General features: G+C 31.8%; 1 protein-coding gene across 2 annotated transcripts in view; it reads left to right on the top strand.

Moving 5' to 3' along the window:
- The window catches only part of LOC120352084 (protein henna-like), a 44,711-nt gene that overhangs the window by 9,666 nt on the left and 19,713 nt on the right, over window positions 1–15,332 (top strand). For both annotated transcript variants that reach the window (XM_039431661.1, XM_039431662.1), the window contains exons 2-3: window positions 11,929–12,054; window positions 13,531–13,705. In XM_039431661.1, coding sequence (XP_039287595.1) covers window positions 11,929–12,054; window positions 13,531–13,705 — 301 coding nt within the window. The remainder of the gene's footprint in view (window positions 1–11,928; window positions 12,055–13,530; window positions 13,706–15,332) is intronic.

The following is a 15,332-nucleotide window of genomic DNA, read 5'->3' as shown; positions in this document are numbered from 1 at the left end:
TGAATCGTATGATTATTATATACATTTCATGGTAATTTACATTCCTTTGACAACAAATACTCGCATGCAAGGGAAGCTTCCCTGTTTGCATGGAGGAGTTGCTGCAAACCGAGAAACTCTGTTACCTAGTGAAAAAATCAATCATCGAATACCTAACATAGCCTACTAATAATCTGTCAAGAAATTACAACTAAGAAAGAAACTATAAGGGCCTATTAATAAGTTAACAAACGAGCCAAATATTACGTATACTGTACTGTTTTTGCCGTAGATCAATTTGACAAAAGAAATATAATGATGAAGATCAAAGATATCAAAGCAATCTCCTCGAATTCAATAAATAATATTGTTTCAGCGAATTTAATAATTTACCTTCATAATTTACATACAAATCAAAGTAAGAATGAAAAATTCGCCTTTGATAGGCCAACAACATTCAATTTATGATCTAAGAATCCATCACTCCAATGTGTCAGTGTTGATTAAATGATAACATGAATGCTTTCTATAAAAGGAATACTGACAGATTTATGTGAATCTGAGTAAAGAAACTTTGTTTTCCTGTTGGATGCAGCAGAGACGAAGGTTTTGATGCGCAAAATATATCTTCAATCCTCAGTAGAACCAGTTCTGATCAAGTGTCCGCCATTTTGGTTTTTATCACCGCTAGCCAGTATGCAAATTAGCGAACAACTGTATGAAAATAGATTATTTGCAACACTCCTGCTTGAGTAAGTCATATGGCGTCTCAGAATGTAAGCGCTCTGGCAAATACATAAGTCATGTATGACATAAAAGTATCTATATATATAAAAGCGAAATGGCACTCACTCACTGACTGACTCACTCACTCACTCACTCACTCACTCGCATAACTAAAAATCTACCTGACCAAAAACGTTAAAATTTTGGTAGGTATGTTCAGTTGGCCCTTTAGAGGCGCACTAAGAAATCTTTTGGCAATATTTTAACTCTAAGGGTTGTTTTTAAGGGGTTTAAAGTTCGTCTTTTAGCATGTATATTCTTCTTCTCCCAATCTCTTAATTATAATTGAAATTTCCATATCATATGTTACTATAGAACTATAATCTAGATAGAGTACCTCTTCGAAACAGTTGTTAACTGGCAACTAAATTAATAATTTTGTCAGGTTGGCATTAAGTTGAGTTGACTTTGTTAGGTTGGCACCAAGTTGAAGATTTAAATGCATTTATCGCGGAAAAATTGATTGGGCACTGCCACTTCAATCCTGGGAATATTATATTACTAGCCGTCAGGCTCGCTTCGCTCGCCATATCAGTTTAGCCAGACGTTCAGTCTGGACCCCCGACTGGATTGTCCCAACATGATAAAAATGCAGGCGAGCGAAGCGAGCCTGCTAATCTCATTCTTGGACGATCCAGTCGGGGGTCCAGGGGCTAGACGGATATGGCGAGCGAAGCGAGCCTGACGGCTTGTTACTGTATATGTTTAGGGTACCTGAACATAAGTAAGTTTATCTGGAGTCTCAGAATGCAAGCGCTCTGGCAGATTCATAAGTCATTTATATACAGAGTGTTTGAAAAAGAACTCTCTAGTTTTAGGTATAAATTTAATGTGTAAATTAATGGAAAACTTCATCAACAAGTACATACAATGAAAGAGAGAATCTTCAAGTTTTGTTCAACATCAGTCCACTTCAACATGGGATCCATTTGTCACCCTGCACACGTCGAGACGATATTCAAGCTCTCGCCATGTATTCACCAACATATCAGGTGTAACTGTCCCAACCGCCGTGGCGATTCTTTCCCATAAATGGTTTATGTCTCGGATTTTTTCACTGTACACAACATTTTTCATGTGTCCCCAAAAGAAAAAGTCCAGAGAGGCTTAGTCCGGGTTTTGAGGTGGCCAAGCAATTGGGCGGACTCTCCCTATCCACCTTCCCGGATAGCGAGTGTCAAAAACTGAAGGAGCTGTTCCCTGGCGCCGTCTCTAGGTCAAGCAGGTCTGCCAACTACAGGGGGGGGCAGAACTTGGACAGTTGCTGAATCAAACACCACAAACTAGAATAGTGTATGTAACTTTTTACAGATTCTATAACACATCAAAACTAGGGAGTTCTTTTTTCAAACACTCTGTATTATGACTTGCTTAAAGAATCAAGAATTTTATTTGCTACAAAAACTTTTCAAAAAGCAATAAGCATCGTAGTTAGTTTTTCTGGAGTCTTAGAATATGTAAGAGCTCTGGCAGATATTAGATATGGTCAGATATAGTCATGCATATATTATGACATAGAAGTATTAGGTACTGTATATGTTTAGGGTACCTGAACTTTCATACATAGAATAATATATACAAGTTAGGTGTATAGTGAGATTCCCTGACAGCATTTCTTTTGATTAACATCAATAATGCTACCTATTTAAGCAACGCTACCAGTTTTAAATAAATCTTACACAGGGTAAAAAAGGTGTTTCTTGATAGCTATAAACGTGGTTGGCGTTTCTTATTCTTTTCAATGTTGAATACTCATAAAATATTCCCAGCTTGAATCTTCAAACATGCTAACATTACTTGAATGCCAAACCAGTTTGGATTCAATCCAATTCTCCGAGCGGATTAAAAGGAAGAAGTAAGATAAGAAGAAAAAACATTTTCTCAATATAATGCATGAGGTGTATGTAATAAGTGAGGCGTAGCCTTGGCTCAACTCATACTTACGCGACACAGGTCGAGAAGAGACGCGACTCTAGTCGAGAGCATGTGTTTCCAAATGGTGACACTCAGACCAGTCGATTCTAGTCTCCCCGACTGTCACCATTTTTTGAAAACAAATGCTCTCGACTAGAGTCGAGTCTCTTCTCGACCTGAGTCGCGTAAGTGTGAGTTGAGCCTAAGTGAGAGGGAATAAAGATAATGGTCAGGGTCAAAGAAATGGGAAGGTTTAATTTTTTGATTAACAGGAGTGAGTTATATTATTTTGACAAAAATAATATTATGATTAAGATCAATAATGGTCAGCTATGATTAAATGGAAATCATATTAATGTTATTAAAAAAAAACTGGCAGTTTGAAATGAATATCACTGGAGAAGAACGTTCTTTCATCACTGGTGTAATAATAATAATGTCGAGTGACCTGGCTGGCTCAGGTCTGGTGTCAGAGTTTTCAGGTCGCAACTGATCAATTTCAGGGCCTCTGACATGACCTTCATCACTGGTGAAGACTATTGTATGAGCCAATAAACCTTCAGGAAATAAGCTTTTATCGATTCAAGTTGAATAGCTTTTTGAACTTATTAGAATCTTCACATTTAAATTAAAAAGCTCTCACTAATGGAGTTTTATGTATTTTGAAATAATTCTAGTCTATGATTAATAGTAGTAATTATGATAGCCAATTAAAGTTGAGAGCAGATCATATAAGTAAAGATGGCACCAACAAGATTCAATTGTAAACTTTCTTCTATCTTTGATATTAGGAACAGTGGCATAGAATTACCCCTGATATAGGAATACACTAGAGTAAGCCTCTAAAAATGTTGAAGAAACTCTAAAACAATATTTTGGACTATCTTCTATTTTATGATGTATATTATTTTGTTCAAAATTATTGTACTGATTTGTTTTAAGAATAGTTCATTCATTTTGTTTGTAAAGTGTCAGTGTTATGAATAAATTTAAATTTCAATTTCTATCACAATGATTTAATTTCATAATGCAAGCAAATCAGAAAATGCAGTGTTGTACTAAAAAATGTGATATTTTTAAACGAATTCAATTTATTTTTTCCTTCTGAATACAATCCAAGGCAGTTACATAGAATCTTAAGCAATAAAGTGTAAGTATACAATTCAAGAATCGATATAATATACTTACTAAATTCAAAACAACAAAATATAAAACTATACTAAACAATAAAACTCTTGAGCTATCACAATTTTATTCTTGTAATCAAATAGGAAAGAGCTTACATAGGCAACATAGGCCTGTGCGTAAGCTCGAGTTATCATAACAATGTGTGATATATCTATACAATTATAAAGAGAGATCTCAATTTTTATTGAGAATAAATTTCAATTTCAATTTCTATTAGAATGATTCAATTCCATAATGCAAGCAAATCAGAAAATGCAGTGTTGTACTACAAAATGTGATATTTTTAAATTCATTCAATTAAATTCAATTTATTTTTTCCTTCTGAATACAATTCAAAGCAGTTACATAGAATCTTAAGCAATAAAGTGTATACAATTCAAGAATCGATATAATATACTTACTAAAATCAAAACAACAAAATCTAGAGATCTAAAATACATTAAAATAATTTCTAAGAATGAAGCTATAATTCTTTTGTATTAAGAAGGGTCTCTCATGTCATGTGACTCATTTCAAAAATTGAACTCAATCCATTACCCAAATCTTGAATGATTGGAAGTGAGATAAATTCAATATTTTCACAGCTTCTATTTCATATTTAACTTGGGAAGTTTGATTTACATTGAAAATAAATAAAAATTTACATTTTTACACAAAATGTTCATACTTAAATTCATAACTTAGGTTACTTGGTTGCTGATTTGACGCCTAGATCCTTAACTATCAACTTCCAAAATCGACAACTAACACAACCACAACACCGAAAAGGTCTCTCTGATTTCAGGATCAATTCATTTAGATGCTAAATTAAAGAATAATTATCATTTATCAACTCCTATCAAAAACCTTGGAGTTGCATCACATCTTATCTACACAGCCACCAAATCCCCCAATCACATTCATGCATTTCGTTTGTCCTCGATAAAATACCCAAGAAAGCAGTTTACATTCGATTTGATTCATTTTCAAACAGCAATTTCCATTTTTAATGTAGTATGCATGCCGGTCTCATTGCCATAAAGGCCTAAAATAATCTAATCTTGGATCGTTAGTATGGAAATTAGCTGATAGTAGGCCTATAGTAGGATTCTTTCCAAACCGTCAACAGTATATAAATGACATTTTAATGCATTGCATTCAAACTATGCGGGCAATTTCTTATTAAAGTGAGATTTTGTTTCTATAGGGCATACACTAACCATTAGCAATTTTGTGATGCAGCTAAGTTGTATTATTTGGATCTAGTGGATATACAACATGTAATTTACAGTGGAAACATAACCTATTTTTATGGACATGTAACATTATCAAAATTTGGGAATTGAATAGTTTTGGGCCAAGCCTGTTGTTCCTACCCAATCATATTATTTTATATGATTTGTAATATTGTATCCACGAATAAATAAAATAAAAATAAAATAAAATTTAGACAAAAATTAATCCTCCCAGTGATATAATTGTGATTTAACATTAGCACAGATATCCTCTTATCTAGTTAATATAATTTCTCAGATCTTCAATTATTATAGTAAGGTCCACGTTATAATGGCAGTGGAGAAAGATAGGAGAAAAACGTTGCCGATCCTTAGTCTTGTCAATGCCTTCCACAGACGGTAGCTGATACAGGTTTATTGATGTAATATTAACTGTTCATTCTCGTTTAAAATAATCAATTATATTTTATTAAGCAAGAAATTATATTTTTCAATAATTTAATAATGAATTCGTATAATTAAGATAAAATATTTTGTTAATTCTACATTGTAAAAAGACGATCTTGCAACAGAGCAAAGCGAGAAAGAGATAGCGTTTTCCGCTTTGTTGAATGATAGACAAGGATAGAAAATACCATTGCTAATCAAATACTGCCATTATAACGTGGACCTCACTATAGAAGTGAGATAACTTATCACAAAGCAGGGTAGTACCTATTCTGAAATGCTCATTGCCTACTCTAGTCTTCCATGTGTGCTTTTTATTGTGTATTTATTATTGTTACTTATTAAGACCTGACGTTATTCAACTGTATATTATAAAGTGTACTGTGTTGAATAAAAAGATTATCTTATTATCATATAGTGGTAAGGTTTTACACTGTTACAAGGATTACAAGAATTGTTGTACTGTAATACAAATAATATTAGAATAGATCAGGTTGTAAGCTTATTCCTATCTCATGTGATGATTCTTCAAGTAAATGGTAGGATTTATTCGTGCTTTTATAGTGTAATTCAGGTTATCAAGACAACTTCTGAATAAAATAGGTTTATCTATTTATTCATTCATTGTATAAAACACTATAATCATAATATAATTATGACATTAGAGGAAAAACTCAGCCTAGTTTTTAGCCAATACTATTTCCCTCCAAAAACTTTGATAAAATGTTAATGTTGTCTAAAGGTTAAGCTTATGAAATCACACACTGCTTCGCCACTTGATTTTCGGTCCAGGAATAATGATTTGAAAAATATTGAATTTTGAAGGTTGACGTAATACTTCAAATGCTTTCCTTGTCTGTCATTAGACGTAGCAGATAGAACTATCCTTCTCCAACTTCTCTACCAAATTGCGCTGTATAATATGTTATAAAGAAATGGGATGGTTTACTAGATTAAATGTGACTGTGATGTCCACTATATTCAATGTGAATTATGAAAATGTATAATGAAATCATATATAGAAGAAATATTTTGTCTTTTTTCTTTAGGGCTACTTTTGAATAAAAATAAAAATTGAAATCCAAAGAGTACTTCTTTTATGTCGTGACTAAATAATTTAAAAAGAGAACTTGGATTTCAATTTTTATTTATAAAATATATTTTGTTGGTGAATATTTGAGATGGAGTTTATTATTATTCCATACTACCACAACTATTAGCCTATATTACAGATAAAGCAGGACCTCCTAAATATTTAGGAGGTCCTGGATAAAGGCTACGGTACCTGTATGATTTGAATCACACCTATCTACTATATAGAATGCGGTGGAAAAAATAAAAATGGCTTTCTGCCATAATACAATAACCTATAATTTTTATTCATTCATAGCTTTATCTTTATTGTATTATCTATCATTCATCCCATAGCTTCACCTAGGCTTAAAATACTTCTAGAAAGTCGCCATTGTAAAATAATAAATAATAAATAATCACTGACTCTATCATGTAAAATGTTTGAATGTTAAACAGTGTTTGTTTCCTCTACATTAAATACTCAAGACACGAGTGTTGAATTCACTATAGGTAGCGAATTCTTCAAATATAGCATGTAAAAAGCTAATAAAAGACATGATTACTCATTTGCTAGGATGCAATATACTTTTCCTACAGTTACGTTGAAAAGTGGCCATTGCTGCACTGATTACAGAACGCAAAGAATCACTTTTCCGCTCTAGTGCGGGAAAAATTTTTCTGCACTCCAGATTTGCAACATGGCAACGCAAAATACTTAGTAGGTTATATGGAGCAACAGTGCAGCAAAATCAAAATGAAGTTGGTAACAGTGACTGGGCTGCTATAGTGAGCAGAGGTGCAACGAAGCACAACGCGCTAATTATTAGTATTAGATATTATAACCAAGGACAACATTTTTATTCAATTTGACAATAAATTAAGGTTTTTATCAATAATAAAATTACACAGAAAAACATTTGATGCATTTCAGGCAATTTTACCCATAATTACCCACTTTTCATATTCAATGGTAACTGTAGGAAAAACTTAAATGTGAAATACGTGCGCAAAGTTCCTCTGCTGCAGTCAAGAAACCATTCCGCCCTCGCCTACGGCTCGGACGTAAACGTTTCTTTCGGTGCAGCAAACTGTCACTTTGCGCACTAGTTGCACAAATAACTATATGTTGTAGGACGGTATATTGGAAACATGCCTAGTGGGACGTATAAGTTATCATGCACATGCACAAAATGTGACTAGACGAAGTGGTAATTACATAACATCATACTGTATTCTATGATCACGTTATTCGATGTGAAACGAGATTAGAGGTACAGTAACTATATTACCCATATAGTAATATATTTACTGTAATTAGAGGTATCTCTGATTACTCATTCCAATATAGCTTAGATAGAAAATATTCAATTTGTTGTAGTTCTGACACTGAGTTACTTGTAAATATTTTAAAAACACTTACTTTTGTTGGAGTATTGAGGAATGCATTTCACTCCAAGGCATACTTGTATATAATTTCATTTATTTATTCTTTCTTGCTGTCTTAAATTCATTTATGAGTTGAAAATAGACATTAACCTATTTTTTTTTAATTCAACACTTTACTGATAGATATTACTACCAATTGATTGAGAAGAAAATATTTTTGGAATAATAAATGCTGCGTGACCAAGCACGTAAATGAAGCGGAAGTCCGTAAATGAAAATATTGATTGTCAGATAAATTTCATGATTCACCAAATTAAGTCAATTGTGACGTGAGATACATTGACTTTTTGGCGGTGCGAAGTTCGCCATGTAAGCTAGTCAATGAATAAATGTTCGATAAATGAATTACATAGTTATTCTCTATTGGGTTAAAATTTTCATCAAGTCCATGTCCATTTCCTTTAACCTAGCAATTAAATTTTCACAACTGTGATATATATATATATATATATATATATATATATATATATATATATATATATATATACTTTCGAAAGATGAGGTAACTTGAAGAAATTCCACTTTCTTTGACTTTGACATAATATGCAATCATTCATAATTTTCCACGATTATGAGCCATGTTTTTAAATATTTAATAATACCGTAGCTTCCAGGTCCCTTATACACGTGATTGTTTATGATTATTATTCTACAATGGAGCAAACACTGATCGATTCAAGTTTTAAAAAACCTGTTTATAAAAGCCAACTTTGAAAGTTAATCGCTGTTTTTAATTGACAGTTGATTGATTGGACAAGACTTTTCTTGTATGGTCAGTTTAAATATGTCCTTTTTAGGATGTTGGTTTCAAAGCTGGAGAAAGAGATAGAATAATACAGTACGGTACCTAAGCTCTTATAAATGATACCTATAATGTTCTTTATTGATATTGCAGAAGACTTACAATTGATGGTTGAGCAAGAAAGCAAAGAAAATTGACAAATCCATGTATTCATGAATCATGTGAATATTTTTTCATATATTTTATTTATTTATTCATTCGTGGACAGAATCACAAATCATATAAATATGATTAGGAAGGAACAACAGGCTTGGCCCAAATCTATTCCATTCCCAAATTTTGATATATAATTGATAAAATGTCCAAAAAATAGGACATTTATATTTATAATATAAATAATGCCATAGGTTTACAATATTGGATTATGAGGATTATTACATTAATGGTAGAATATCATGTGGATTCCAGCCACATTAATTTGGTGACTTGATATAATTTCTCTTATCGGTTACATATTTTTCGTTTTAATATGCTGTTATGGAGAATATGACAATAGATTCAATTTATTTTATTGATTATTCACTCCTACAGTTAAAAACAATAGAGGTGAACAATATTCTTGGTTATTGTAAGAAGTACGATAGTACAATTTGATACCGTAAGTTTCTAATATTAGAAACTATAATAATATAAAATATTAATATTAATATTTGAAACTTACGAAATCAAATTAAACATACCGTACATATTTATTTATTTTTTTTATTCAATACATTCTATCCAGTGACCTCCTGTGGTAGGGGTATAAGGATTTGTCAAATCGTTGATAAAATTTCAGTTTTCCTAATTGATTAATGAATCGTTAGAGTTGGAGTAGATTGTCTGGTACCGACGAACAATATTTTAGTGAAATTATTTTACTAAAAGTGATTTTTTCTACTCTCTTCAAATATATTTTCATAACATACTAGAGAGAATAATTTTTTAAAAGAATTTGGGACATAAATTTAAGCTATTTTAGGAAATAAGCATGTGTGCCAGATATTTAATCATAGTTGTGCCTGACCTTTTAAAAGGTGATGAAAAAGATAATTTTGAATAAAATTTAGAATTTAGAAATAGGCCGACACATCTAGAAAATACCTGAGTCTATACCTAATTCATGCAGGTGAACGGGCTAGAGTCAAGAAAACTTCAATTAATCTTGCCATGCCTGATTTACTAGGCTTCTACTATAAACTAACACTACACTTTGAAATAATTAAAAAAAATACAAACAACTTCAATAAACATTGGCAACTAAAATCGAACAACAGAAACAACAATTTCATGTTATTTTGTTGACATTCTTCATCTGATTCGGGGGCGCATTACTATCCCCGTTTAGATAGCAATACGTCACAAAACCAAACAATATCAGTCATAAAATAACAAATTAATTTCAACATGAAATTACTCAAGAAAGAAAAGCCCGTTGAACCCAAATTTCGTCGATAGTAACCCATATAACCCATTTCATAATAATTTTGAATCCCCACTTTTGATTGACATTCTCGAATGAACCTTTGTTTCACTACACTGCACTTTCGTTGGTCTGTACGTTGCTTTATCGTCGGGGTTACAGTACCTTGTTTTTGGCGGTGAACTTTTACCGGTTGAATTTGGCTTGACGGCGACGTCCTCCTACGTCCCTAGACCTGTCGTCTGAACGGGTGTCTTGAAGCGGTGTTACATAAAATTGCGGAACCAAAGTGGTGGTAGTACATGAAGTTGGTTTGGGGACACACATGAACCGCTGTAAATAAATGTATTACAGCATTAATTTCTAACTCTTCCTACAATTCATCAAAAGCTAAAACAGGAGTTATCTATTGATTACAATTAATTAAATTCTCTCATTCTATTTGAATCCTCATTTTATATAGATTTTTATCTTTAAACTACTGATTCTTTGTATCAGAATTAATGGATCTTTCTTCACAAATAATTCAAAAGTTCTGTTATAATTTAATAAATTAGCGTTCAGTTAAAGCCTTAACACCATGAGAAAACACAGTCAGAAAAATATAAAATTGAGTCTTAAACTCAATATGAACATAATCTTAAAAATTTCATTCCAATTTAAAGGCTATCTTCCTGACTTTCAGCAATACTCTACGATAATATATCTCCAGAAACAATAACTCAAATGTAACGTAACTGAAAACTTTCTATACTTCTTTAGAAAAAAAATTTATAATTATCTTCCATCACTAATAAAATCAAAATGATTATTCTCAATCAATATTATTAACTTGAAAAATAACAGGCTTTGTTAATACAATACTCTTATGGAAGTTTCAATCAATTAAATTCCCTAAATTATATTTTAACCTTATTTTACGTACCTTAGCGGTTATTTGAAGAAACAATTATTCGTACATGATGAAGAAACACAATTAAACTTTTCAGGACATGGCACTACTAGAAAATTTAAACTTTAATAAAAATAAAACTAGCTCCTACATTAACTAATGATATAAACTTATAAACTTGCCCAAAAAGGGCGAAACATAATGACTACATCTTTACTCTCGTAGTGCTCCTAGCAAAGTGTCCTCCGAAACGTAATCTGGTCTCGCGGCTGGGGAATCACCCCACTACTGTATTTAGAAACAGGTCTCCTATTGGGCGAAGGGAATCAATTTGACCAATCGTCGCGTGGCTTCTAGAGCCTTTGGACCAAATAGTAACTGCAAAATCGGTAGTTTGTTATAATTTCAATGCTTGCTGTTTTCCAACTTATCGCACTCTATGTCGCGACAGGAAGGCTGAGTTTTAGAGATAATTCCATAATCTACATTCCTCGACGACTCGGAGCCACAATTTTTAAATATCTATCATGGGAAACTCGAAGTCATGGCCGTTCATAATAGAGAGAGAGAAAAGAATTTATTTCGCTAACTCACAATAATGGCTCTAGTCTATTGCATATTAAATTTACTATTATAACTTGGGAAAAGGCTTGAATTAAATATAGTGCTCGGCACATAGTGTAACAATCAAAACCAGTATCTCGAATTTAATACTTCTGTGGTTTGACAATATCTGGTCTTTTTATTAAAATTAGTTTGAATTAATTTGTGATTTTTGTTCCAGCCTGTTTTGATATCCGGAGGCAATTATATTAAGGAGGGAATCGATAGCACTTCAACATGCTTGATTTTTTCACCATTTGAGAAAGATGAAGTGGGCAGTCTCGCTCGTAGCTTGGAGCTTTTCAGAGTGAGTAGAAACATTATTAAATAATTAGTATGCAATAAAGTTGAAATACCTAATATTATAAAGAATACTATACCTATTTAGTAGCCTGAAATTAACAATTATTATTATTTAGAACAGACTTGGAGCATACGTTTTTTTTAATGATAAACTTTTATTTTGTAGCATTCTTTGCATACAGTACAATTGACATAAAATATTTCTATAACTGGGCAACTGTGTTTCAAAAATGAGTGGTTAATTACTACTATGATAATAATAATAGATAATAATAATTTATTTTTGTCAAATAACAATTACAAAATTGCATTAGACAATGTCAGAGAATTTAAAAGAAACATTACATTAATAATTTTACATGTACTTTTCGTGGCAGTTGTCTAATTTGAATAAAAGTTTTATATGAATAAAAGTATAATAATAGTTTTCTCTACAAGATTGTCTTTTGAGCTTATAGGTTTTATAGAGCTAAAATATTAATAATTGAAAAAATCCTGCCTCTTATATTATTGGAAAGTTGAAATAATTGAAAAACTGGACAGCATACATTTCTACCAAGGTACCTAGAATACATTGAATGTATATTCTAGGTATATTGGTTTCTACTAAGTCAGTATTATGCTTCAAATTGAGGCCGTTGACTCTAATGATTCTTATTTAAAATGTTGTGAGGAGAAAATTGTTGGTACTTTAGGCTAGTTATCTTATATAACTGATACCTAAAGTATATACAACTGTTCCATAAAGTAAATAAATATTACCAATAAGAAAGTTCCTTGACATCGAACTCTGGATGATTTGGTTTTTCATGAAAAAAGGTTAATTGGAAAATTTTATTGCAAATTCTGAAACTTGAAACTGAGATTTTTAGAAAATTAAGCCCAAAATATTGACATATTTCTTTCAAAATTGTTTGGGCTTGATAAAGATAGGCCAACTCCACGGCGGTTGAGAATTTAGAGAAGCTAATGTTGTCATTATAGTTAGTTTTTTGCTTATAGCTCTTGAATCATCACAGAAAATTTCCACAAAAAATGTTTTTGTAGAAAATTGAATTTCCTTTACGATCAAGCTACCAAATTGCATCGAGAGTTGAAATAGAAGATTTTTTCGGAGCATTAATTCTTAATTTAGTGTTAATCTTCTCTGGACTCTAGAATCCTTTTCTCGCCTTGAAACATAAAATAAAATTGAAAATTCAATAGAAACTGAAGTTGATATAAATGAATTCATTAAACTATCAGTGAAAATGAAAATAATTATGAGAATGATATTAATAAAAGTGGAAAATCTAAACTCCTATTCTTATACTCTTTGATAAGATCTATATTGTTCGCTAATGATACCCACATGAGCTCTAGACTTATGCGAAGATAATGAATGAAATACATTGAATATAGATAGGTTTGACAGTCTGATCTCTGATGAATAGAGTATCGATAAAACAAATTTAATGGTATTTATCTATGAAAATTACAGGAAAATCAAGTCAATCTAAAGCACATTGAATCGCGTTCATCAGCCAGACTGAAAGGAAGATACGAGTTTATGGTGGAGTGTGCACCTGGAGGAAACCTAGGAAACGCCATTGAAAAATTGAAAGAATCCTCATCTTACTTCAACATCATCTCACGCAATCATGAAAACAACAGAGGTATAAATCATATCATATTATAATTTTAGATTACCGGTAATTATTCAAAATATCTCAAGATACATTATTGAGAAATCGAATAAAAATACAACAGTATTTTTTATTACTATCGTATTTCATAAAACTTTAAAGTGAAAAAACACTCACATTCTTTGATGTGGCGACGTCAGTTTTGTGCTGGTTCTCATGTTTCTGTTTGGCTTGAAAATGTGCAACACCAGCAAAAAACGGACGTCGCCACATCAAATAATGTGAGGGTTTTTTGACTTATAAGTTTTATTAAATACGATAGTAATAATAATAGTGAAAACAAGATGGATAACCAACAACGATATATTTTTACTTTCCTTGCCCTATTACAATAGGTAAGGAAAGTATTGCTTTCCGAAAATATTAAGGTACCTCAATTTCTAAATTTCTAAATTTCAAGGTCCCCTGAGTCCAAAAAAAAAATAGTTTTTGGGTATTGGTTTGTATGTGTGTGTGTGTGTGTGTGTGTGTATGAGTTTATGTGTGTCTGTGTACACTATATATCATCTCCCAATCAACGGAATAACTTGAAATTTGGAACTTAAGGTCCTTTCCCTATAAGGATCCGACACGATCAATTTCGATCAAATGCCATTCAAATGCAAATGGCGGCTAAAATGGCGAAAATATTGTCAAAAACAGGGTTTTCGCGATTTTCTCGAAAACGGCTCCAACGATTTTGATCAAATTGATACCTAAAATAGTCATTGATAAGCTCTATCAACTGCCACAAGTCCCATATCTGTAAAAATTTCAGGAGCTCCGCCCCATCTATGCAAAGTTTGATTTTAGATTCTCAATTATTATTAGGCTTCAGATACAATTTGAACAAAAATTTCAAGTGGAAAAGATTGAGCATGAAAATATCTACAATATTAATGTTTAGTAACATTTTCACCTAAAATTGAAAATAAGCTCGAAATTCGAGAAAATGTGATTATTCAATTGCAAACTGAACTAGAGCTGGCAGATCTTTGAATAGTAGACTTGAGATGCGCGTGTACACTTGCGTCAGGTGATAAATTTTCATAACGGCAAGGAAAGTTGTATGAGTGCGCCACACCAGTTTTTTTAAATTGTGAATGATTGTTTCATTTGTATTAAAAATGATTAAAATCACTTCACTTATTGTTCTAGAACTACTGAATTTAAAATTATTAAAAACATGAAGTACGATTTTATTTGAAAATAGCCAAAGGCCGAAACTAGTTGTTTAAAATGTTTTAAAGTTTAAAATTTTTTGAAGGGTAGGCCTACTTCATGTTTTTATATTGTTTTGGAAATAATATTATGACAAATTATTTTTCTATGTTGATTGTCATCAAAACTAGTCTCAGAGACTAACCATTTATATTTATTTCACTATAAATTTTACACTATGAAAAACTATAAAACTTCAGTTCATTCATCGATGACCCAAGTAGTTCTGAGATTATGAGAGCATCTCAGTAAAAATGATATAGTCTGCGTTCACTATCACAGATTGATTATAAACTAGTTCAAAAGGCTTGCTTCTCTTCAGCCTCCTGGTAAGATCTCCATTCTGTAGTAGTTGGTTTGCCTCAGGGTTGACATGATGATGGAGTCTCAACTCATG

This window comes from Nilaparvata lugens, chromosome 6, assembly GCF_014356525.2.
Source record: "Nilaparvata lugens isolate BPH chromosome 6, ASM1435652v1, whole genome shotgun sequence".
NCBI classification, from domain to species: domain Eukaryota; kingdom Metazoa; phylum Arthropoda; class Insecta; order Hemiptera; family Delphacidae; genus Nilaparvata; species Nilaparvata lugens.
Note: the sequence above shows the minus strand (reverse complement) of the source record. Positions and strands in the feature narration are given on the sequence as shown.